Below are 25692 nucleotides of genomic sequence, written 5' to 3' on the forward strand. Positions count from 1 at the left end.
TGTCCTTTTGCCAGTTTAGTTTGTTTGGGGAACTGCATTATTTTGCCACAATGAACTACGTCTCCACAGGGAAGTGGGGGTGCTGGTATAGCTGTCCCAGTGTAACTATATTGGGAAAGTCGTTCTAGTGTAGACCTGCTGTCTAGAATCAGCCTAATGACTCAATCTAAGCCAAAAGGAAAAAAAATCTTAAATTCAGTGTTGAGTACAGACAATATTTTAAGCACATTTTGCAATAGGGTGATTGACTGCCTTGATGCATATTATCTGAATTGTAATACTGAAAGAGTTCTGATTAACTCTGCTCTTTAATTCAAAATGACCTGCTGTGTGCAGATACCCACAATTTTCAAAAGGGTGAGTGATCCTTCAAACACAACTCTCAGTGTTTACTGTATGCAAGGAAACACGTTTGTTTTTAAAGTGTTAAAGAAAATGGCTTATGTAAGTTTTCCATTTGATATATGGCCAGATAATAGATTTTGGTATACAGCTGTATTTCATAATGGAACTTATGCATTTGTGACCAAAGCTAATGAGATTACTGTGTGCATAATAGAAACGTAAGTGGCCAAACTATTTGTATTGGTTTCCAGATCAGACACCCTATTTCACTGATGCAGGGGATGTTTATAATCAGTTGCAAACTCTCACTATGGTGACATTTTTTATGTTTACATCAGTCAACAGTTTACACAAAGTATACATTCAAAACACAGATCTGAGTTATAAAAGTGGAGCATTTTTTGTCCTATTAAATGAAAAGATGACAGATGTTTAAGAAAAATACATTTTTTCTAATTGCAGTTATTCAGCCTAAGTAAATGTATTTGTTAGTGAGGCTGAGGATGTTTTTGTATAGTTTCGGGTTTTCGTTCCAACTGGTGGGTGATGGATAGCTGAGGCTACAACTGACCATTTTTTGAGTTGGCTACAAGATTCTACTTTTGCATTAAAAGGCCTTTAACCCTTTTATTCACAGTGGTGAGCATTTATTCAGGTGAGTAGTCCCACTGAAACCAGTGGGGCTACTTGTGTGAATGACTGCTCACCAGTGTGAGTAAATGGGTCATCATTTTACCTTTAAGCAGGAGATCGCACCCATTTGGACCTATGCACAAGACAAATTCTAGCTAAATAGACAGGCCTTGACCCGATCCCTGAAGATTAAAAAAATCATAACAACAGGGTCACAAGACCTGCAAAACTCTAAAATTGAGGATCTTCCACCAAAATTGCTGTTCCACAAGGTTTCCAACACTCATTCCAACATTAATTTGAGCTCTGTGTCTGACCTCAATCATCATGAAGATATAGGGGAGGAGAGGTTGTCTATAAAGTACTCTGGACTGAGGCCAGATAGAGATTTATACAATATATTAAAAACAGTATGTGCAACAATGAAGAAACTAGTACAGTGTAATATGTTTGGGGTATCTAGCGCTACTGAGCACTGTATTGAAGTCATCAAGAAAAGTCACAAGGTGGAACACATTACGATAATCCAACTATCATAACCATAAGGGTAGCCTAAAATTCCTCCTTACCTGTAAGGGGTTAAGAAGCTCAAATAACCTGGTTGGCACCTGACCAAAGGAACCAATGGGGACAAAGATACTTGCAAATCTGGGTGGGGGGAGAGGCTTTGTTTTGGGTTCTTTGTTTCTGTGTTCATTCACTCTTGGGACTAAGAGGGACTGGACATCAATCCATGTCCTCCAAACCATTCTGAACCAGTCTCTCATATTACAGAAATTGTAAGTACAGCCAGGCAAGGCGTATTTATCTTTGTTTTCTCAACTTGTGAATTTTCCCTTTGCTGGAGGGAGGTTTATCCCTGTTTTGTTGTAACTTTGACACTAAGGCTAGAGGGGGTTCCTCTGTGTTTTGTGCATCTTTTGTTACCCTGTAAAGTTATCTTCCAACCTGATTTTACAGAGGGGATTTTTACCTTTTCTTTTTTTTTTAATAAAATTCTTCTTTCAAGAAATGATTGATTTTTTTTTTCAGTATCCAAAGATCCAGGGATTTGGGTCTGTGTTCACTTTGTAACCAATTGGTTTGGATATTATTCTCAAGCCTCCCCAGGAAAGGGGGTGTAAGGGCTTTGGGGGAACAGGAACTCCAAGTGGTCCTTTCCCTGATTCTTTGTCTAAATCACTTGGTGCTAACAGCATACTGTTCAAGTACAAGGAGGAATTTGTGCCTTGGGAAAGTTTTTAACCTAAGCTGGTAAAAATAAGCTGAGGGGGTCTTGCATGCCAGTCCCCACATCTGTACCCCAGAGTTCAGAGTGGGGAAGAAACCCTGACACCATCCTTGAAGATACAAAGCCATGCACCATCACTGTGAGGTCCACATCTGAAAGAAAAGGTCATACACAGTATATAACAGAGTAGGAAATGGTTTTCCCAACCTGCACAAATTTGAGATTTTGAAAAATTTTCCCATCCCAACTTGGGAAGAAAAAACAAAATTTCAAAAATTTTCATGAACTGAAAATGCGTGGAATAAAAAAGAGTTTGTAACTATACATTCAATTAAATTTCTAAATAAAAAATCATTTTGGCCCAGAAGATAAAACTCTTTGGTTTTGTAAGTGTAAAAAGTCTCATTATGACAATTTTAAAAAATGTTGAACAGGAAATTAACCAAAATCACTCCTTTCCCACAAATGGCTACCTTTTGCCCCCCCAAAAAACCCCAACAAAACCAAAAACAAACCCCTCTTCCCCACCCCAAAAAACCCACACACAATTTTAATAGAATCATAGAAATATAGGGCTGGAAGCAACCTTGAAACCTTGTGAAGTCCAGCCTCCTATGTTGAGGATGGAACAAGTAAATCTAGACCATCTCTGACAAGTGATTGTACAACCTGTGCTTGAAAAGCCTTCAGTGCTGGGGATTCCACCGCCCCTCTGGGTAACTACTGCAGTGCTTAACTACCCTTACAGTAGAAAGTTTTTCCTAATATCTAACCTAAAGCTCCCTTACAGCAGATTAAGCCCATTACTTCTTAGTCTACTTTCAGTGGGCCTGGAGAACAACTGATCACCATCTTCTTTATAACAGTCCTTAACATACTTGAAGACTTATTATCAGGTCCCCCCTCTGTTTTCTTTTTCTCAAAACTAAACATGCCCTTTAACCTTTCCTCCCAGATTAGATTGTCTAAATTTATCATTTTTGTTGCTTTCCTCCAGACTCTTTCCAGTTTGTCCACATCTTTCCTAAAGTGCCCAGAATTGGACATAATACTTTAGCTGAGGCCTCACCACTGCCAAAGAGAGATGGAAATTACCTCCTGTATCTGACATACAACACTTCTCTGAATACACACATAATGATATTAGTCAATTTTGCAACTGTATCACATTGATTACTCTCATTCAATTTGTGATCTACTATAGTCCTCAGATCCTTTTCAGTAGTGCTACCACTTAGTTCCCATTTAGTAGCTGTGCATTTAATTTTTCCTTCCTAAGTACTTTGTACTTGTCTTTATTGAATTTCATCGTATTGATTTCAGACCAATTCTCTAATTTGTTACGGTCATTTTATATTCTAATCCTGTCCTCCAAAGTGCTTACAACCCCTCCTACCTGCTTGTCATCTCCAAATTTTACAAGCATACTCTCCACTCTATTATCCAAGTCATTAATGAAAATGTTGCACTCTGGACTGACTCCTGTGTGTCCCCACTAGATACGCCTTGCCAGTTTGATGCCAAACTCATTGAGTACAGTTTTTCAAACAATTGTTCCCCTACCTTATAGTAATTTCATCTAGACCCCATTTTCCTAGTTTGCTTATGGGAATGTTGTAAGGGATTGTGTCAAAAGCCTTATTAAAAATCAAGGTATATCATGTCTACTGTTTCTGCTCTATCTACTATGGTGGTAACCAGGTCAAAGAAGGAAATTAGGGTGATTTGGCATGATTTGTTCTTGATAAATCCATGCTGGCTATTCCTTATAACCTTATTATTTTCTAGGTGGCGTCCAGAACTGGGGACAGTACTCCAGCTGAGGCCTTACCTGTGCCAAATAGAGCAGGACAATTATGTCCCTCATTTTACATACCACACTCCTGTTAAATTACCCCCAAAAGACATTAGCCTTTTTTGCAACTGCATCACATTGTTGACTCGTATTCAATCTGTGATTCACTATAATCCCCAGATCCTTTTCAGCACTACTACTGCCTAGCCCCATTTTTGTAGTTGTGCATTTAATTTTTCCTTCCTAGGTGTAGTATTTCATACTTGTTACTAAATTTCATCTGGTTGATTTCAGACCAATTCACCGATTGGTCAAGGTCATTTGGAATTCTAATCCTGTCTTCCAAAGTGCTTGCCACCCCTCCCCCTCCCATCTTGGTGTCATCCACAGTTTTTCTAAGCATACTCTCCACTCAGTTAGCCATGTCATTAATGAAAATATTGACTAGTACCAGCCACAGAACAGGACCCCTGCAGAACCTCACTAAATACTATATCTCCACTTAACAGCAAACCATTGATAACCACTTTTTGAGAATGGTCTCTCAACCAGTTATGTACCCATTTCATAGTAATTTCATCTAGACCACATTTTTCTTGTTTGCTTATGATGGTAGATTGTGCATGACATCTTTAATCTGAAGATAAACGGAAAGATAGTATTGCTTTATAAAAATATTTGTAATTCTACATTTTGCTAGCAACAAGGCCAGTGGTATAAATTTAGCTGATTCTTTTTCCATTAGAGTAATAATCAAGGCTAGGAGATAATCTGATAGGTGACCTGTTAGTACATTAAAGCATGGTAATAATGTTTTGTTTCTGAGATCATGTACATCTAGAAAGTCATATTTCATCATAAAATGAAACCCCCCCACCCTTTTTTAATGTGGTGCCTCTGCCCCTTTTTCCACTGGGAAGGGCATATCTAATTTGTCTGAGGAGAAGGTTTCACATGTCATATGAAAATATCTGTAATCTGTCATTAATGGAATGTTTTTGTTGGGATATTCATGTTCAAGATAATAGGGCTGACTCATCACTGCTTCACTGCCATTTTACATCAGCACAACTGCACTAGAGTGGAGAATCAGGCCCTGCTACGCTATTCTGGTACAAACTTGAAAGAGTCTGAGTCTGGAGACTGTAGCCATTCCAGTTCGTGTGTATTTGTTATTTCAAAGACCTTTCTGCTTCTTGTATGATATTTAAAAATGACACGTATTTAGCAAAATGTTAATCTTTCTGGTTTTATCATTTGTACGTAAGTCAAAGTATTACAGAAATAAGCAAGTAACAGTATTAGGATATACCATAACATTAAATGAAAGCTCGGTCTTAAGTCATTGATCACAAGTTTTAATTTTCCTGATTGTTTTAGAACAATGAGAAAAGCATTAATTGTAAGGAACATAATAAAACACCCAATGTATTCATGTGACTATCACGTTGTGGGGTGCTTCAGAGTTTTGCTTTCTTTTCTAAATTCAAAAAAATGTATTTTACTATTCCGCTTGAACGAATTTCTGAGGATTATTGGACACGAGAAGGATTTTAGCCAGTCATCACCCAGAAGAGTCAAATGCTATTATCTCATGAACAGTATTGAAGTTTTTATTGACACTGCTGTTCTCACTCAGTCGAATTCAATGGAATTATACCAGGAGTGGTTTTGGCCCTACATATCCCGTCATATCTCTCCATATTCACAAAAATTCAATTCAATTATTTACTTTTTAGACCTGGCCTCATTTTATAACCTATCCTTGAACAATTAGTCATACAAGCCTTGCCCCCCAATAGTGGCGTCACTGAAAAGGCCAAGAAAGCTGCAGCACAAAACTTTCAGAAAAGCAAGAAACAATTTTATTTTTATTTCTTGAGGTGTGTTGATTCTTCTTTTGCCCTGAACAAGAAATAGTGTTCATTGGGCAAAAAGAAATCTGATGAGGTTCAACAAGGACAAGTGCAGAGTCCTGCACTTAGGACGGAAGAATCCTATGCACTGCTACAGACTAGAGACCGAATGGCTCGGCAGCAGTTCTGCAGAAAACGACCTAGGGGTTACAGTGGACGAGAAGCTGGATATGAGTCAACAGTGTGCCCTTGTTGCCAAGAAGGCCAATGGCATTTTGGGATGTATAAGAAGGGGCATTGCCAGCAGGTTGAGGGAATGTGATCGTTCCCCTCTATTCGACACTGGTGAGGCCTCATCTGGAGTACTGTGTCCAGTTTTGGGCCCCACACTACAAGAAGGATGTGGAAAAATTGGAAAGAGTCCAGCGGAGGGCAACAAAAACGATTAGGGGACTGGAACACATGAGTTATGAGGAGAGGCTGAGGGAACTGGGGATGTTTAGTCTGCAGAAGAGAAGAATGAGGGGGGATTTGATAGCTTCTTTCAACTACCTGAAAGGGGGTTCCAAAGAGGATGGCTCTAGACTGTTCTCAGTGGTAGCAGATGACAGAACGAGGAGTAATGGTTTCAAGTTGCAGTGGGGGAGATTTAGGTTGGATATTAGGAAAAACTTTGTCACTAGGAGGGTGGTGAAACACTGGAATGCATTACCTAGGGAGGTGGTGGAATCTCCTTCCTTTGAAGTTTTTAAGGTCAGGCTTGACAAAGCCCTGGCTGGGATGATTTAATTGGGGATCGGTCCTGATTTGAGCAGGGGGTTGGACTAGATGACCTCCTGAGGTCCCTTCCAACCCTGATACTCTATGATTCTATGATTGATTCATTGCATTGGAGCATACTCACAATAAATAACTTCTAAATGTTTTAGTTGCACTTGGATGCTTAATTGCAGAAGGAGATGGCTGCCACTCAGACCTCACTACCATGAACATAATCTGTTACTTACACAGGTGTTTCAGACCTGCATGGAATATAAGGCCACAGATTCTGTTCTCTCAGGGTGATCTACTCCTACAATTTCAAATTTTCTCTGTACTAGGCATCTTAATTCCTTTGCATTCTCTTTCTCCATTAAAAATAAAAGTAAATCCTGTGGAAGAATCTGGCATGGAGTAAATTCTTAATTAAATGCACACTCACTCATGGATCAAGGATTTCATGAATTAAATAGATCAGTCTCAGGAGTAATAAAAACCTCATTCTTTGAATAGCTGATAATGCAGACATTTGTCAGGCAGATGTAAGAGGAATCAAGTTAAAAAAACCTTTAAAGGAGCATTTGAGTTTGTAAATTACATCTGCAGGATAAAATATTAAGAACTGGCAAATTAAGAAATATAGAGTAATTGTCTTTAATTTTAAAAATAGATACAAATGAGAATGGTCCCTGACAGTGGAGGAGCAGAAAGGAGAAATCTCTTTTCTTCTGAGCTCCATTTTTAATTTCCATAGTTTCTACAATATTAATATTCATTATTCTCCATGACATATCAATTACAGCTGGAACCACTCTTTTTGATTTAGTTACTGTATGCCAAAAGGAAAAACAAAGGAACAAATTCTGATACTACTCTGATGGCCATGGTATACAAACAACAGAATAAAGCAAAATGCCTTTTGACAACAATGGAAGTTTTGGTTGATTGAGGGCTACGAAATTTGGTTCAAAGTGACTTTTTATTATCAAAGTCTAAAAGCCAACTTGTTGGGCTTTATCAAATCTGCCATGCCAGGCTTCACATATCATTTCCCCCTGTAGTTCCAGACAAGTCTGCTTTTTTGAAGTCCTATATTCTTCTGCTCTCACTCCTATCTTTCCATAGGATCATGAAGTCTATCTCACTTCATGATCACTTTCACCCAAATTGCCTTCCACCTTCAGATTAGCAACCAAATCCTCCCTGTTGGCTAGAATCAAATCTAAAATGGCTGTTCCCTGGGTTACTTCCTCCACTTTCTGAAACAGAAAGTTGTCCCTAGTACATTCCAAGAATTTGTTGGAAATGTTGTGTTTTGCTGTATTACTTTTCCAACAGATGTCTGTGTAGCTAAAGTCCCCAACTGCTACAGGGTGTTGTGTTTTGAATATTTCTGTTATTTGTTCTAGAAATGCCTCCTCCTCCTCCTCTTCCTGATTTGATGGCCTATAGTAGACCCCTATCCTGATGTCACCCATATTTTCCAACTTTTATCTTTCCCCAGAGACTTTCAACTGGTCTTTCTCTCACCTTCTTCTGGACCTGAGAACAAGTTATATATTCTTGATGTATAATGCAACAGCTCCTCCCTTTCGTCCCTGCCTATTCTTCCTCAACAAGTTATAGCTCTCTATACCAATATTCTAGTCATGAGATTTATCCCCCCAAGTCACTGTGATGCCAATTAAATCATAATTCGACTTATGTACTAATACGTCCAGTTCATTTCCTATATTCCTTGCATTTGTGTGTAGACATCTAAGATGCTGAACAGATTCCTCCACTGATTTTCCTATTGTTCGTAATTTTCCATGCTTCCCCCCTGCCACCCAAAACATCTAACTCTCTGTTAAGGTTGCTTTTTTTATGCTTACCTGGTAGCATTTGTCACTGCCCCTTTTAAAGCTAGTTTAAAGCTCTACTCACCAGGTTGGCAGGTTGATGCACAATTTATGTTCTTCCTCTTCTTGGTCAGGTGGACCCCATCTCTTCCCAGCAGTCCTCCTTCTCAGAACAGCGTGTTCAGTTCCCAGGGTGATCAGGGATAATCTGAAGGTACAGACTAGAGACCGAGGACACTGTTCTTCCTTCCTACACTGGGACAGGAATGGAAGAAGATTGGATGGAAGTGGTGTTCTTAGCCACTGCTCCCTACATTCTGGCACAGTCAGGAGCCTGCCCAGCCCCTGATATAAGTAGCTCTCAGTCTGAGTACAATGTCTCTGGCTAAGCCCAGACCCTTCCCTGGCCTACCCGTTTCCTCCCAATATGGAGGGACTTTGAGCATGGTTAGCCTTAGAGTCCTTTTGCTACCTCTACATCAATGGGCAAGGCCTCATGCTCAGAGAATAGTCTCAGGGAGCAACTCCTGCCCCCTTTAATACCCATTTGTACTGCCAGAGTGACACAAAGGGGCTTTAGTGTAACCGTAAATTGGGCCCCAGGTGTGGATAAAATAGGCCTATGACACAAGTTAGGGTCTAATTTGGGCATAATTCTCTCTTTCTCTGCATGGTTGAGGCAGTAAAAGTGATCTCATTGGCAATCAACTATCATAAACATTTCAGATAGTCAAACCTTCCACTAGAAAATCACATTGCTATATATCAGATTTAATCATTTCCCCCCATCCTTTAACTTGCCTCAAACATTATATTTGTAAGCTCATCATATGACAAATGCTTTTAAAAGACAATGGTCTCCAAGTACTTTCTGCCAGCATATAGTATGTAATCACAGTAATATGCATCTCATGATAGTACAGATATTACATGAATATCTAGATATTCATTAAAAACTATCAGAATACCCACATATTTGGGGGGGGGGGCAAATCTCTATTCTCCCGGGCCTGACTCTGAACAGAGAGTTCAGATGGCCCCATTAACAAGGAGGGATTTCACTGGGAGCTCTGCACAGGGATCTGCTACATGAGGTTCATTGAAGGGTCAGGACCTTCTTTTTCCACTGCACTTGTTCATCTGATTTACAGCCCACAGGAAGAAGCAATATTTGGTTCTCACACCTTAAAGAACTATAATGTAAATACACCACTCACAGCATTAGGAGAGACAAGGTGATGCTGGGAAGATGGAAGGATATGATAATCCCACTTTTCACATGCAGTTAAGTATTCAGTATCGGAATAAGAAGTCAGTACCAGTTGAGAATTCAGAGACATAAAGTTATAAACCTTTTTATAATCAATTGATAAGCAATAAATAATTTAATAGAATGACTACTTTCTATATAATAAATATCCACTTCTGGATTCTAGCTTTAGGGCTGGAATATAATCAGCACCTCAATTTAAGGCTGGCAGCAGTATATTTCCTGCTCATTGTATTTTATTTATTTATTTCAATTTCTTTGACCTGTCTACCAATGGCTCTAGGCACTTTATACAGTTAAAACATACAACATCAGACTAAATCTACAAAATACATAATGCACACTGCATAATATTATGCCAATACCCATATATAACAAAATTATATATATTATATTATATTATTATAACAAAAATAATCCCACACAAACACTCTATTACTTTAAAAAAAAGGAATACTTGTGGCACCTTAGAGACTAACAAATATATTTGAGCATAAGCTTTCGTGAGCTACATTTATGCTCAGATAAATTTGTTAGTCTCTAAGGTGCCACAAGTCCTCCTTTTCTTTTTGCGAATACAGACTAACACGGCTGCTACTCTGAAATCTATTACTTTAGTGATTTCCTCCCATGTCTTAAAGGTTAAGAAATTCTGGTTCTGAAGGTCCAAAGTGGGAACCACTTTCAAAATCCAGGAAAGGTCACATTAGTCTCACCAAGCAGAGATTACCTTTTTTTTCTCTTTGCCACAGTCTCTACCTAATCATCTAGCAATAATCCCAGATCTAATGACTCCCCCTCTTTACGCAACATAGGTAACATGAAGGAACCACAAGGGAAGAGTGGTATCTGCATAATTATGTTTACTAAACATATATATAACAAGCAAGGCCTAGCTACATGCACTCCTGCTCTGATAGGGTTCAGGTGGCTTCTTTATCAATTTGACCTTTAGTACATTCTACAGAGGTAACAGATCTAGGAGCAAAAGCAACAGCCTTTCAGGTTGTTGACTTGAAGGCTTGGCCACTGAAATGTACTCTCTCTCTAGACAAAAGATTGGCTCCCAACCAAGAGAACTGGTTTGTCAGAGGAGAGGTCACCTATCAATGCAGTTACTTGGTAGGATTCTGTGGTCTCCTGTTGAGGCTGACCAAGGAGTCACCTGACAAAGGAGATTGGAAGGCTATAAAGGGCAGAAGCTGCTCTGTTTGGTCTTTCTCTTCAGCCATGTCACACCAGCTTAAAATGAGGGAAGTTGCTGCATGAGCTGGATGAAGTCAGGGGAAGGAGGGGACCCTGCCTGCCTGAATACAGATGATTCTCTAAGGACAACCAAAGGAAAGATGAACTAGAATAAGGGGAAATGCATGCAGGGTTTATAATTTTTAATAGATCTGTGTAATTCTCATGTGATCAAAGAAGTAGCAATAACGATTTAGAATTCTGTGGAAAGTGTCTGTATGTTATTGGCTATACCTACCATGTAGCCCCTTGCACAAGGCTTACATCTTCAGTGGGATTCTAGCAGTGGGTGTATTTAAGCTACAGGAGTCTGAGGAATCACTACTGGTTCCAAGGTCTTGGCAGGGGACAGTGAGGTCTCAGCTCCCAGGCAGGAGTGTTAGGTAGAGCTCTGCATTCCAAGAGTGTCCCTGAGGGACCTAGGACTTGGATGGTGCCTGGGCTTTGTTACGACTCCAGAGGCTTAAAACACCTAGGGATCCAGAGACTGGATTCCCACAAAGTGATCTGGTGGGCTGTCACCAAGGGTAGCCACACTGGATCTGTGACCACCTCCATTGCCCTCTTGTTTAATTTTCAAATAACCACCTTCATGCTTTTTCACATGTTGCCCTTCATGCTTGGAAGGTGCTCCCCATAAACACCCACAAAACTATCTCATTATGATCCTTCAAAACCCTCCTTAAAACTCCCTATTGCCATGAAGCCTACAAAAAACTTGACAATGGCTAGGTTGCTGGTGTGCAGCAGAGACCATTGCATATCATGCTGACCAATATTGTCTCATTATTTCCTTGTACTTCCCCATAACTCTATCTGTATCCATCTGTTGTCTCTTGTCTTATACATAGACTGAGTCTTTGCCCCAAAGAGCTTAATCTTTTTGTTCTGTGTTTCCTCTCATAATGGAGTCCTGCTCCATGACAGGTGCTCTTAAGCACTACAATAAAAGAAATAAATAATAATAATGTAGGTATTCTGTTGCGGTCTCTTACTTCTTTCTTAGGGCTTATTCAACAACAGCCAGTTCCCACACCTGGTACTGAGAATCCATTCAGCAAATTGATGGTTTTCAAATACATAATATGAAAATTAAATCCCCACAGAAAATTAGAAGCTTCGAAGGTAAATATGGGCAGACACAGCTCTAACCTTTATATATGAATCTGGGAGTGACGGGTAAGTAAAGATGTTGACTTTAGATATTGAATACTAGAACTGGAAACAATTAAAGTGTGGAGGACAAGCTGCTATAATTTTTAGAAATGGCACATCACAGATTAAGATCAACGAAAACTGATTAATTCAAATAGGATAAATAGGATTCACACAGATTATTGAACTTGTCACCTTTTTCATTTGGAGAACTGGAATTGATTCAAGCTAACTGACTGACCCATAAAATTGTTCAGTTCAAATGCTTCTACTTAATAGTATTAAGTGACTGGCTGTAGTCATTAACTGTATCAGCAGAACAGTAAGCCTAGATGAGCAATTAAAAAATAAGTCCTGAACAACTGGCTAGTTGGCAGGCGTGACTACATGTTCTTCACAGACTTTGAAACTTATCTCAAAATGTGTATTTCTAATATAACAAAAATAATAACTTGTAATTAACTTCAAAACATCCCAGTAAGGAACATACTATTATGTTTACTGTACAGCTATGTAAGCTGAGAATGGAGAGTTTAAGTCACTTGGCAAATGTCAGATAGTAGATCAGTGGCAGAACCAGAAATCAAAGTCAAGGGTGCCTGCTTCTAAGTCCCTTGCTCTAAGAAAATATTTGCAGATGACATTAGTTCTAAAGGGTTGATCCTAAGTATGCTAAATGATTGATACATTTTAGATATGCTACATTGATATGTTGGCTTTATGTTCTCTTAACATAGCGGAATTGTGTTCATACTTTTGCACTGAACCTTAAATGTATGCTAGGAGAAAATCTTTATCTAAATTAAGCCATGTAGATCACAGAGAGGCAGCTGCAGTTTCCACTAAACTAGACCATTCTTTCTTTCCCTGCTAATCCATGTGATTCATTACTTTAATCATTATGGGCCTGATTCTTCCACTCTTTACCACAGGGAGTGGTGTCTACTCATATGAGCAATCCTATTGATTTCAGTGGGACTACTTATGTAAATACTAACTCAACATAAGTAAGGATGGCAGAAATGGGCCATTATTAGTCATATTGTGGTCTAAGTTCTGACTTCATTAGTGTCTGTGCAAACTTGCTGAATTCAGTGGGAGAAAATTAGAACAGAGTCAATGTATGTTTAGGACCGGTATCTTGATACAGTTTTAAGACTCATTTGGTATAACTTCTGCTTACAGACAATGAGAACATCAGTTTGAATGTCTGCTCCTGTAACGTAGAATTTTCACTAAAAACAGCTGCTGAATGGGGTCTTCATTAATCAGTTAAGGCTATTTTAGTGTCTGCCAAATGTGACAATTTAGCATCAGCAGGGAAAAATACAAAATTGAAGGACTACATTTGCTAGCAACTGTATTTTTTTAATCAAGCATAAGATTTATTCTCTGCTAAATTTGCAGTCAAGTTAGTTCTTGAGCATTATGATAATTGTATATCACCCACTCAGATTTCCAACATGGGTATTTTAGAGAGGTAGACATTCAGTAAAGTCTGTGAACTGTTTTGAACGGGATGACCATGGGAAACTTATCAGACTGTATTTTGCATTAAAATGTATTAACCTATCACATATGTCCATCATGACACGATGAAAAACTGTCCTGAATCTAAATCAAAGTCAAAGCTCAGGCTGCAAAGCTTTTTCTTTTTTTTTTAAAAAGAATTAAAACACAGGCAGTCTTCAGGCCATATCAATGGCATATTTATTATATATGCACACATAATATTACAGTCTGCATACTGTTAAAGCTTTAAACATGCAGCAAATCCTCGCTGAAGCACACACTGCAGATAAAGGACAATTTTTGTTGAAGTATCAGATTGTTTTATACTTTCCATTTCACTATGTAATGATAAATCTTATCTTTACTGGCTGGTAATCAGATCTAATGCCAGCAGCACTCCACAGGATGCAAAAAGAAAAAGAGTACTTGTGGCACCTTAGAGACTAACCAATTTATTTGAGCATAAGCTTTCGTGAGCTACATCCGATGAAGTGAGCTGTAGCTCACGAAAGCTTATGCTCAAATAAATTGGTTAGTCTCTAAGGTGCCACAAGTACTCCTTTTCTATTTGCGAATACAGACTAACACGGCTGTTACTCTAAAACCGTCCATAGGATGCGTTCACTCCATGAAATACCTTTATCCATTTGAGGTAATTACCAAATAGGAATAGTCTCAAAGAATTATAAGGTTTTATAAAGGATTATAAAGTTATAAAACTGACTTTTAGGCACTACCAACAAGTGCTAGACACAGGCCAACACGAGCTCAGGGCAGCCAGCCCTGGCAGCAATTCCACATTAAGACACAAACAGCTCCCTGCCCCCATTCCCTACGTTGGGTGCACGGAGCATGGTCACCCGAACTGAGCATGCTCAGTAACCTTCGCTGTTGCCACTGCCCTCTCTCTGCCCTTACTTCTACTTACGATTTGCTGCCTCCTCTTTGGAGGGGTTAAAAAGGATCAAGGGGGAAGCAAATTGCAGCGTGGGGGGGGGGGGGGGCGGAGGTGAGCAGGGGGCAGAAATTTACTGGCCGTGGGGCTCAAGCTACTGTAGGTAGCGGCAGGAGAGGGGCTGAAGGGGAAAATCGGGGGTGGGGCCGGGTTTAAGCCCAGGGGGGAGACGCTGCCAGACCCTGTGGAGGGACAACACCCCCGTTTGGGGGGGGGGGAGAGGGGAACAGTGGCCCCGTGGGATTCAGCCGCGGGCTGTGCTCGCAAATCTAGGGGCGTGGGGGGTGCAGAGGCGTGTTTCGTTCTCCTCACAGGAGGCTGCATGTCAGGCAGGGGGCGGGTTCCTGGGGCCGGGTTCTTAAAGGCCCAGGCCTCCCAGTGCCTAGACCGTCAATGCTCAGACACCGCAGCGGCAGGGCTAGGTTACTGCTACAGCCAGGAGACAGAATGCTGTGAAATATTGTACAGACACCCCCCGCCCCAAACTCTGCACCTCACATTTTGAATATGTAAAAGAGTCTTCTATCAGTTCCTATGGCTATATGAAATCACTGCAGCTCCTTTCTCTTATATAACGTGCTGAGTTGCTAACTCCCTCCCAGAGCCAATGTCTGCACCCGCTCCTGTACCCCAATCCCCTGCCCCAGGTCAGAGCCTGCACCCCTCACTCAAACACTGCATAGCCTGCAACCCTCCTGCACCCCAACTCCATCTCAGAGCCTGCACCCCAAAAAGGGCCAGATTAACCTTTTGTGGGCCCAGTACTAAACATATTTGTGGGCCCCCATGGGGGCAGGGGGACAGAGTCCTCAGAGCGAGGGGTTGGCCGGGGGCAATGGGAGATGGGTCATGGCACAGCAGGGACAGCCCCACTCCCCACAGCCCAGTACAAGGGCACTGTTTACAAACCGGGAGCTGCCAGACACACACTGGCCAGCCCGGTCCTGCGCTGCCATCATGCTTCTTCCCCTTGGGGGCGGGCCCATGCTGCACCATGCTACCCCCCTGCCCAGCATCCCTCTGACTCCCTACGGCCAGTGCCACGCCACCCAGAGACCCCCACAAACCCCCATGCCCAGTGCCCTCCCACAGACCACTATGCCCAGCACAGCCCCCCTCACCCAGAACTCCCCCATAGCTCCTCTCACTGCCCAGTGCCCCCCTAGCTGAACACCCCCCACAGCCCTCCCACAACTGCACAGCACCCTGCACCTCCCCGCCCAGAGCCACCCCCCACAGATCCCCTCACTGCCCAGTACCCCCCACTGCCACAACTGCACAGTGTCCTGCCCAGACCCCCCACACTTCCCAGCACCCCAACACACACAGATCTCCCCACCCCCCACTGTCCAGCACCCCCGCACACCCACTAGAGACCTACTCTCCCACACCCTGACCCCCAGCCACAATAGCTGGCCCTGATGGGAGGTGACTGTGTCTGCCAGGCTGAGCTGGCAGCGCAGCCAGAGCTGGTCCTGGGGCAGGATAACTCCGGCCCCTTGGGAGGGTGCAATCAGCCAGGCTGGAGCAGGAGCAGAGCCTATCTGGGCCAGGCTCCCTCAGGACCCATATGCCTGGCAGGACCCACCCAGCTGAGCCCCACCGCACTGTCCCGTGACTGGCTGAGACTGGCCCAGCCTCTGCACCAGTCCCAGGTGGCTCTTCCCCTGGGGAGGCAGGTGGGGCCCCACAGGTCCCAGGCAGCAGAGACAGCTCAGAGCTGGAGCAGTGCTGGGGAGTGGGGCAGATTCCTGGGATGTGACTCCTGAGATCCCACACAGCCCACCCACACCCATTGGCCCTGTGGCCAGCAGCCCTGCCGAGCCCACATAGTGGTCCCCAGCTGCTGGGTGATGAGCTCCCTACAGGCGAGTGGAACCTGCTGGCTGAGAGCTGCTCACACAGCAAGGCCTGTGTGCTGGACTTCCCCAGGTGAGGGGCCAGACCCAGCTATGTGCCATTCGCACCATTGTAAACCTGGTACTGACCCCAAATCCACTCCCACAGCAACGCTCTCTTGGACCTTTTCTGGATGCCACCAAAAAATATAAAAATATGCTGCCCTGGTGCTCTTTACTGCTACACGAGACTTGATGCAGTGAAATAATTTCCCACATTCCATCAAACTCTGCATCACATATTCTGACTATTTAAAAGAGTCTCATCACTATTTGTCTACGTGAAGTCTCATAACAGTTCACAAATTTTAGGATTGCCTTTTGCTGCATTTATCTTGCAAATGACTCCAGCCCTTACAATCCCATGTTCACATGTCATTGCTTGTGTGTAGAAGCTGATTCACAAATATTCAGTAAGTGTATTAGATGGTGTTATCTTACATCCTTCCCAAGAGCAAAAATCTTTTGCAACAATGAAGGCTTGGGCTCATGAGCAGCAGCTGCAGAAATTTTGGATGCGCAAGTCCACATTTCTGCATCTGTGTGCAAAACTCACCAAAATAAAAGCTGTACTTATAATGGAGAAGAAAAAATAATTGCACTATGGGGATCTGCAACACCAGATTCTTATTGGTCAATGAGTGGTCTCTCTCCTAAACCAAGGTGGAATGGATTTCTTTAACGTAAGTAGTCACAACATATTGTTAAAGATCATTTCATGCTCAATGCCCTCAATTATGTCACAGATAATACCTGTATTCCTGGGGAACCAGGGCACAGTATCCACTCTGTCTGACTCATGAAAGGACGCTCCCCCACCTCCCACCCCCAACCAAAACTGATCAGAGAAAAAATTTGCATAGAGCAGTGAATGGCGGTGTGAGACACACCAAGATCCCTGGTGACAAGTTCAGGCAGCTCTCCTATCCTCACCTGCATTAAAGATGTGACAGACTCATCTCAATTAGCATACAGAATGGAGAACAGAGGCCACTCCCCTATTCTCATCTGCATGAAAGATGGAACAACCAGACATGCATTACCATATAGAATGGGAAAAAAGAGAACCGCACAGTACTCTGGGACCAAAAGAGCAGGGAACAATGGCATCATGGGAGATCTGTGCTCCAGATGTTAATGAACCTATGCTGCATACACCCAGCTCAGCAGTTAAACCAATTCTAGTAGCGAAACTTTGATTGATATCCAAAATACTGAAGCACCCCAATTTCATTGTCAACTCCCTGAAGGAACACCAGCCATAGTTAGAAGCTCCTATTGTCTAGCCTAAAGAAATTCCTTGAGTCATCAGTGTACCCATAAACAAATCTAGTGTCCTCCCTTGAACCATTGTATTTTCTTTACAAAACCATCTACTCACCCTCCAGTAAGTTTTCTGATGCGTGCATAGACCCAAATTCTGCCTCATTTCCACTGGGGTTTCATCTACTCCTGACTGATACAAGACTCTGAGCTATCACCGTTGCCTGGGAAGCCTCACAAGTTCAAGCTTCTGGAGTGGGTGAGATCCCTCATGTTCCCTCTCTGTTTTCTTTTCTACCTCAGGTATTAACCTTTAATAATGTAACTTATTTTGTTTAGGCTCTCCTTGAGTAGTTATCACTATTAGTCCATAAATAACTTTACTCTTGTGTTTGCATCTTCCACATTTATTCTGCAGCAATGCTTCTTATACCTAAGCTACAGATCCTTCTTTTAATAACCTTTTATGTACTTGAAAACTGTTATCATGACCCCTTTAGTCTTCTCTTCTCCAAACTAAACAAACCCAATTTTTTCCAATCTTTCCTCATAGGTCATGTTTTCTAGACCTTTAATCATTTTTGTTGCTCTTCTCTGGACTTCCTCCAGTTTGTCCACATCTTTCCTGAAATGTGGCACCCAGAATGGAACACAGTACTCCAACTGAGGCCTAATCATCATGGAGTACAGCGGAAGAATTACATCCCCTGTCTTACTTGCAACACCCCTCCTAATACATCTCAGAATTCTGTTTGCTTTTTTTTTGTAACAGTCTTACACTGTTGACTCATATTTAGCTTGTGATACACTATAACACCCAGACCCCTTTCCACAGTACTCCTTCCTAGGCAGCCATTTTCCATTTTTGTATGTGTGCAATTAATTGTTCCTTCCTAAGTGGAGTACTTTGCATTTGTCCTTATTGAATTTCATCCCATTTACATCAGACCATTTCTCCAGTTTGTCCAGATAATTTTGAATTTCAATCCTATCCTCCAAAGAATTTGCAATTCCTCCCAGCTTGATATACTTCCATTTCATTCTTAATCCCCTGCATACCTGTTATGGGTACATTCTACTGTATTATCTACTAGTATCTATTTACTGTAATAGTCCTAAATACAGGAATTTAGGAGCAAAACATTGAAAATAAAAACGTCTCTGCCTTTTAATTTTCAAATCTGCTTCTTCATATACCTTTAAATATCCCTTCTATTGGGCCTTTCCGTAGGAATACGTGCAACATTTTACCACTACTACAATTGTCTCAACAACATAAGTCAGTGCATCCACAACTATCCCAATATCTTTTTGCACAAAGAGCCTTATGAAGATAAATCCTCAAGCTAGATTGCTACGAAGGCTGCACATATAATTGGTGATCTCATTAGTGGTGTTTGGATTTCAATGATAATATCTTGAAATTAGTAGCAATTACTTCCTAGTAATGTAACAAGATGATATACCTTTTGTATCTTTTAAATACCTTTATGTCTATATAAACCTTTATGTTTAAGTAAACAAGCATTCTGCTTTCTTTATCCTGTTAACTCTTTCTTCATGACAGTCCAACTAGCAAGGCACTTATATTACACTCATCAGTATGGTAGCAGAGCATGCTCCTTGTCAAAATTTGCAGTTCAGTGCTTTATAACAGCATACATGTCTACAGACTTCAGGAAATTGTATCTAATGCACCAAACTGGAGTCTAGTTCTCCACAGTCTTGCATATTTTGTAGTCTAGATCAGAACTGTAGCATTTTGCATCCACTTTGCACAAGTGTAAGGTCCAGATCCAAAAAGGAACTTAGATGCCTAGATCACAGATTTAGCAGCTACTCCAGAAAACACCATCCTAGCCACCACGGATGTAGAAGCTCTCTACACAAACATCCCACACACAGATGGAATACAAGCTGTCAGGAACAGTATCCCTGATGATGCCATAGCACAACTGGTTGCTGAGCTCTGTGACTTTATCCTCACACACAATTATTTCAAATTTGGTGACAATATATACCTCCAGACCAGTGGCACTGCTCTGGGCACCCGCATGGCCCCACAATATGCCAACATTTTTATGGCTGACCTGGAACAATGCTTCCTCAGCTCTCGTCCACTCTCGCCCCTTCTCTACCTGCGCTACATTGATGACATCTTCATCATCTGGATCCATGGGAAGGAAACCCTGGAAGAATCCCACCACGATTTTAATAGCTCCCACCCCACCATCAACCTCAGCCTGGACCAATCTACATGGGAGGTCCACTTCCTAGACACCACGGTGCAAATAAGTGACAGTCACATTACCACCACCCTTTACCAAAAACCCACCGACCGCTATGCCTACCTTCATGCCTCCAGCTTCCATCCCGGAGACACCACACGATCCATTGTCTACAGCCAAGTGCTGAGGTACAACTGCATTTGCTCCAACCCCTCAGACAGAGACCGACACCTACAAGTTCTTCACCAAGCATTCTCAAAACTACGATACCCACACGAAGAAATAAGGAAACAGATCAACAGAGCCAGACGTGTACCCAGAAGCCTCTTGCTGCAAGACAAGCCCAAGAAAGAAACCAACAGAACTCCACTAGCCATCACATACAGTCCTCAGCTAAAACCTCTCCAACGCATCATCAGGGATCTACAACCCATCCTGGACAACGATCCGTCATTTTCACAGGCCTTGGGAGGCAGGCCAGTCCTTGCCCACAGACAACCCACCAGCCTGAAGCATATTCTCACCAGCAACTACATACCGCACCATAGTAACTCTAACTCAGAAACGAATCCATGCAACAAACCTCGATGCCAACTCCGCCCACATATCTATCCCAGCGACACCATCACAAGACCTAACCAGATCAGCCACACCATCACCGGTTCATTCACCTGCACATCCACCAATGTAATATACGCCATCATATGCCAGCAATGCCCCTCTGCTATGTACATCGGCCAAACTGGACAGTCCCTACGTAAAAGGATAAATGAACACAAATCAGATATTAGGAATGGCAATATACAAAAACCTGTAGGAGAACACTTCAACCTCCCTGGACACACAATAGCAGATGTAAAGGTAGCCATCCTGCAGCTAAAAAAACTTCAGGACCAGACTTCAACGAGAAACTGCTGAGCTTCAGTTCATTTGCAAATTTGTCACTATCAGCTCAGGATTAAACAAAGACTGTGAGTGGCTAGCCAACTAGAAAAGGAGTTTCTCCTCCCTTGGTGTTCACACCTCAACTGCTACAAGAGGGCCTCATCCTCCCTGATTGAACTAACCTCATTATCCCTAGCCTGATTCTTGCTTGTATATTTATACCTGCCTCTGGGAATTTCCACTACATGCATCTGATGAAGTGGCAGGCAAAATGGTGGGGAGCCTAGGTGGAACATGGCTGAGATCCTGAGGAAGAGGACGAAAGGGATAGGGCCATAGGTGGTGCAGCCGGTGGACAGGGTGGTAGGTGCCCAACAATTGCTCTGGCTCAGGGCCCTGAGAAACCTTAATCATCCTCCGTGTTCCATCTTCTATAATCAACAGAGGGGACATTGTTCCATTCTGAAAAAGGAAGAAAGGCTGTCATTGTGCATACCATGAAAGAAGCCCTACAACTCTTTGAAAGATATCATGACACTCTATTGGGTGGACATCTAGGAATATTCCAAAAGAGGAATATGCTGACATCAAAATATTATTGGCCAGGGATGACAAAAGACATTGCCAATTGGGTATGTAAAGTAATGAAACTAAATCCTGAAGAACGCTATTTACAATTGAAATAGAAGTTCAAAATATATAAAAGAAATATAAAAATATATTTGGTGTGCAAATGTGAACTCTGTTCCCTTGCAATACTATTTCCATGACGAAATGTTAATATCATCATATTGTTCTATCAAAACCAGGTTGCACGATGTCTTACTTGCCAGAAAGAGAGAAAGGAATTAAATTGAAAAGCAGAAAGGTGAATTTTGGAATCAGACACATTATTGTTTATCATTATCCATTGTTATTTCTGCGATACAATGAGGCTTTGATTTTGAAACGAGTCCAATGCATACAAGAGGCACAGCATAGTGCAGCAATTACCGCTATTGTGTCTTTGCACTGGCTGGGGATATTTCTTCGGCTTTACTCTTGGATGGTTTTCCATAACCCATTCCTGTACTTCTTTTTGTTTGTTTTCTTTTCTTCTGTATTTAAAAATGGGCTTTACATTCTCTGCTTACGACATATGGGTGGAAGCCTTTCCACTTAGAAGTAAGTCAGCATCTGAACTGGCAAAGGGCATGTACAAAATGATTGTTCGACGTGGATGCCCAAAGCAGATACTGACAGATCTTGGTCCGGAATTCAATAAGGTAATGACTGGTTTTTTTCTGGTTATTTGTACTATGTAGTCAAACTCACTCTCAGGTCACTCATTGATCTCAAACAATCACCATACTTTTTTTTTTTTTTTTAATAAACTGCTGTTGGTCACTGTCAGTGTTGCTATAAAATTATTTTTCGGTGTCTTCATATCTAACAAAGAAATGCACAACTACTTGTTTCCAAAACAAATATTAAAAGATGGGCTATTCCTGTTGCTAATTACACATAAAAGTACAGCAAATACACAAAGGAACATTCCTTAACACAAGTCTATATGTAAGTTTATGGTGTAACTTATTTTCTTTCAGTTTAACCTGTATATTTGTGAAAGACTGAGAATAGAACGTAGCTTCACCAGCCCGTACCACGCATAAACCAATGGCTTGGCTGAAAACGCTAATAAATCCATAAAAAGGTAAGTGAAGGGGTGGGAATATTACAGTACTAATGGTAAGTAGAGTGTACTATGCAAGAAGATATAACTCACAAAAAAATCTTCAAAAGCAATGTGTTACATGGAAAGTCTTTTTCATTATGTATTACACCTTTTTGATTATGTTTGATCTGTTTCAGTCAAGACCGTACATGTGACTTTCTTTTTTTAAACCAATCAATCAATGAGCATTTGTTACAGAGCACTGCTGAAGATGGTTGATGACAATGGGAGTAATTGGGATGAATTACTTGACCCCATTTTGTTTTCTTTGCAAACTAAAGTACACGCAACAACAAAAATTTCACCCTTTTGACTAATGTTTTGTGCTGACCCAGTATTTCAAGAAGAAGTCTCAGAGAATTACACAGTAAGTGTATGTTATTACCAGCACCTTTCATGTATACATGGCATTCAGTGTGTCTTCATTTTACAAATACAATCCCTTCTCCATTTGTTTACAAAGATCCAAGATATGAATACGTTTGGGGAAGATTTCTGCAAAGAGTACAGCATAAATATGAAATCGAGACATGATGCTGACATTGCACTGGCCCTAAATAACATTTCTAAAGCACAAGAAAAACAACAAAGACATTATGCTAAAAGAAAGAATTCTAAATATGGGGAAATAACATTTGATATTGGGGACTCTGTTCTGTTACTGAATGCTAGAAAGAGAACAAGAAAAGGAGTAGTACTGGAACCTAGGTATATTGGACCATACAAAATTACAGCTGTTGAGGGTAAGAGAGTGAAATTACAAACCATCTTAGGGAAACGGTTAGGAACCATGTACAGTATGGCACACTTAAAACCATTTAAAGAGCCACCAACATTAGCTGCTGCAAGCACATCAGAGGGAAAAATCGGAACTGAAATTGCAGTTGGTGACACTGAACCAGAAACACCCACAGAAGACTTTAGAAAAGTGGATGGCACTGTATCCCATGACAGCACAGTGAAAAACATAGAGGTCACAGCAATGGAAGAAGAGAAGTATGTAGGGCAAGATGTTTCAAACAATGATTTAAGTGATGCTGATGACAATTTTGATGACATGCTTGTGGAGGAGGTGGAAGACAAGCAATGGATTCTGAAAGGTAATTGGTTACCGCACCTTTCTTAAACAGATTAACATACTTCATAAATGGAACTATGTTAACGGTTTTCATGTACAAAGTGGCGGCATTCACCATAGTAAAACAGAGATAAAGGAAACTGTATTACCATGCATGTAATATGTGTTAATATTTTTTTCTAGTCAAATTTGTAAGGACCAGCAAACACACAGAGAGACTGGAGGCCAAAGTGAGAAACATAAAAGTGTATGGTTTCAGAGTAACAGCCGTGTTAGTCTGTATTCGCAAAAAGAAAAGGAGTACTTGTGGCACCTTAGAGACTAACCAATTTATTTGAGCATAAGCTTTCGTGAGCTACAGCTCACTTCATTGGATGTGAGCTGTAGCTCACGAAAGCTTATGCTCAAATAAATTGGTTAGTCTCTAAGGTGCCACAAGTACTCCTTTTCTTTTTATAAAAGTGTATGGCTCTTCATTTCATTGCCGGAAACCGAGAAGCTGGATAAGTGATGAGGTATATTTAAGTACCACTAAACATGTATTTGTTAATGGGATTGATTAATCAAATATTATTGAAATTGTGCCTTTTCTTTCATCATGTGTTGTAGGAGTCAGGTAATTACTTTCTACCATATACTATGGACTCATGAGGCACATGTGAAGATAACAGGAAGAGTGGAATTATGTCACATAGCAGACAGTTATCTTAATACCCCTAAAGTGGAATATCTCACAGGTTTGGTTCTGTAATGGTGACTATGAATCAATAATATCTTTAAGTACACAAAAATTTGAATGGGGTGAATGGTTGCTATTGATTGACCAGTTGAATGAAATTGGTAGTTTTATATACAGATGCAGTAAAGTAAAAATTTGAGAAAATATGACTCACAAAAAAGAAAAAGATATGTTCAAACCAGTGACTGGATTAAAATATTGACATTAATTAATAAATAAATTAACATTGACATTAATTAATAAATCAAGATTTGCATTTTCAGTGTTGGTTGTAACATATTCATCATTTCATATATTTATTTTTAAGAAAGCGTGGAGGACTACTGCATATACTGCAACCTTGTCAACTGTGAAAAGGAAAGTGAGGATTGCACGATGGTAAGAAACATAGAATTGTATGAGAAATAAATGCCATAAACTGCCCAGGATCATGATTCTTATAAAAATTCCACATCAGTAAACATTTTCATCATGCTGACAGGCATATGTTAGGTAATGCTGACATGTGGAAGGAATAGCATGAGTGAATGCAAAGTATGTGCATCCGATGAAGTGAGCTGTAGCTCACAAAAGCTTATGCTCAAATAAATTTGTTAGTCTCTAAGGTGCTACAAGTACTCCTTTTCTTTTTGCGAATACAGACTAACACGGCTGCTACTCTGAAACCTGTCATTATAACTTCTGTGATTTCATTTTCTCAATTGTTACTTATCAAAGGTCAAGTGTGATTCTTGCAAGAGGTGGGCATCTATACCATGCATTACAGAAGGAACCAATCAAGACTACCTGACTGATGAGAAGAAAGAGTACAACGCAAAAAATGTGCATAGTTCCCTTCTTTACCAAAAAAACAAAACAAAAAATCCATTATATTTAAATGCCTCTTGTTCAAAAGATAATGCAAGAAAAATATTTTTTATTTATATACCAGATTATAATAAATGTTTTTTATTTGAAAAAATTATTCTCGGTATTTGTGTCCCTGTGTACAATGCAAATTATAAAAGCAGCAAGGAGGAAGCAAATCGTGAGTGTTTTCGACCAAAACCCCCATCCCTCCTGATTCGCAACCATCCCTGGACCAGTGATAGGTGCATGGGCAGCCAAGTAATTGGAAATAACCAAGGATGAAGCCAGTGAAAAAAGATCAAAGGGGCCACTCTGGTATTACCTTGGGCTCATGGGCATGCTCCGAACCCCCAAACCTTGCCTCCCTTTTCACGCACGTCTCAATCATCAAATACATCAACTGTGCACGTTAGCAGGAGGGAGGGAATTGTGAGTGTTTTC

The 25692-nt window shown here is 41.0% G+C and overlaps 1 protein-coding gene across 4 annotated transcripts; it reads left to right on the forward strand.

Annotated features, from left to right (window-relative positions):
• Window positions 1-21868: 21868 nt before the first annotated feature.
• LOC141987596 (uncharacterized) lies at window positions 21869-25554 on the forward strand. 4 transcript variants are annotated; one of them, XM_074953071.1, is made up of 6 exons: window positions 21869-22136; window positions 22458-22564; window positions 22723-22952; window positions 23049-23685; window positions 24710-24780; window positions 25120-25554. In XM_074953071.1, the coding sequence occupies exons 3-6, from the start codon at window positions 22902-22904 to the stop codon at window positions 25531-25533; spliced, it is 1173 nt and encodes a 390-aa protein (XP_074809172.1). In that variant the 5' UTR covers window positions 21869-22136; window positions 22458-22564; window positions 22723-22901; the 3' UTR covers window positions 25534-25554. The 4 variants fall into 4 exon arrangements, with proteins under 4 accessions (XP_074809172.1, XP_074809173.1, XP_074809171.1 ...); XM_074953072.1 differs by having other exon boundaries at window positions 22921-22952; XM_074953070.1 differs by having other exon boundaries at window positions 22723-23685.
• Window positions 25555-25692: the final 138 nt, after the last annotated feature.

The sequence above is a fragment of the Natator depressus genome, chromosome 5, assembly GCF_965152275.1.
Source record: "Natator depressus isolate rNatDep1 chromosome 5, rNatDep2.hap1, whole genome shotgun sequence".
Taxonomy (NCBI): Eukaryota; Metazoa; Chordata; order Testudines; family Cheloniidae; genus Natator; species Natator depressus.

Coding starts and splice junctions, on each gene's coding strand:
- LOC141987596 (XM_074953070.1), top strand. CDS start 22,902: ATGTTTTGTGCTGACCCAGTATTTCAAGAAGAAGTCTCAGAGAATTAC. Junction 23,686..24,709: donor CAAGCAATGGATTCTGAAAG/GTAATTGGTTAC, acceptor TTTATTTTTAAG/AAAGCGTGGAGGACTACTGC. Junction 24,781..25,119: donor AAAGTGAGGATTGCACGATG/GTAAGAAACATA, acceptor TACTTATCAAAG/GTCAAGTGTGATTCTTGCAA.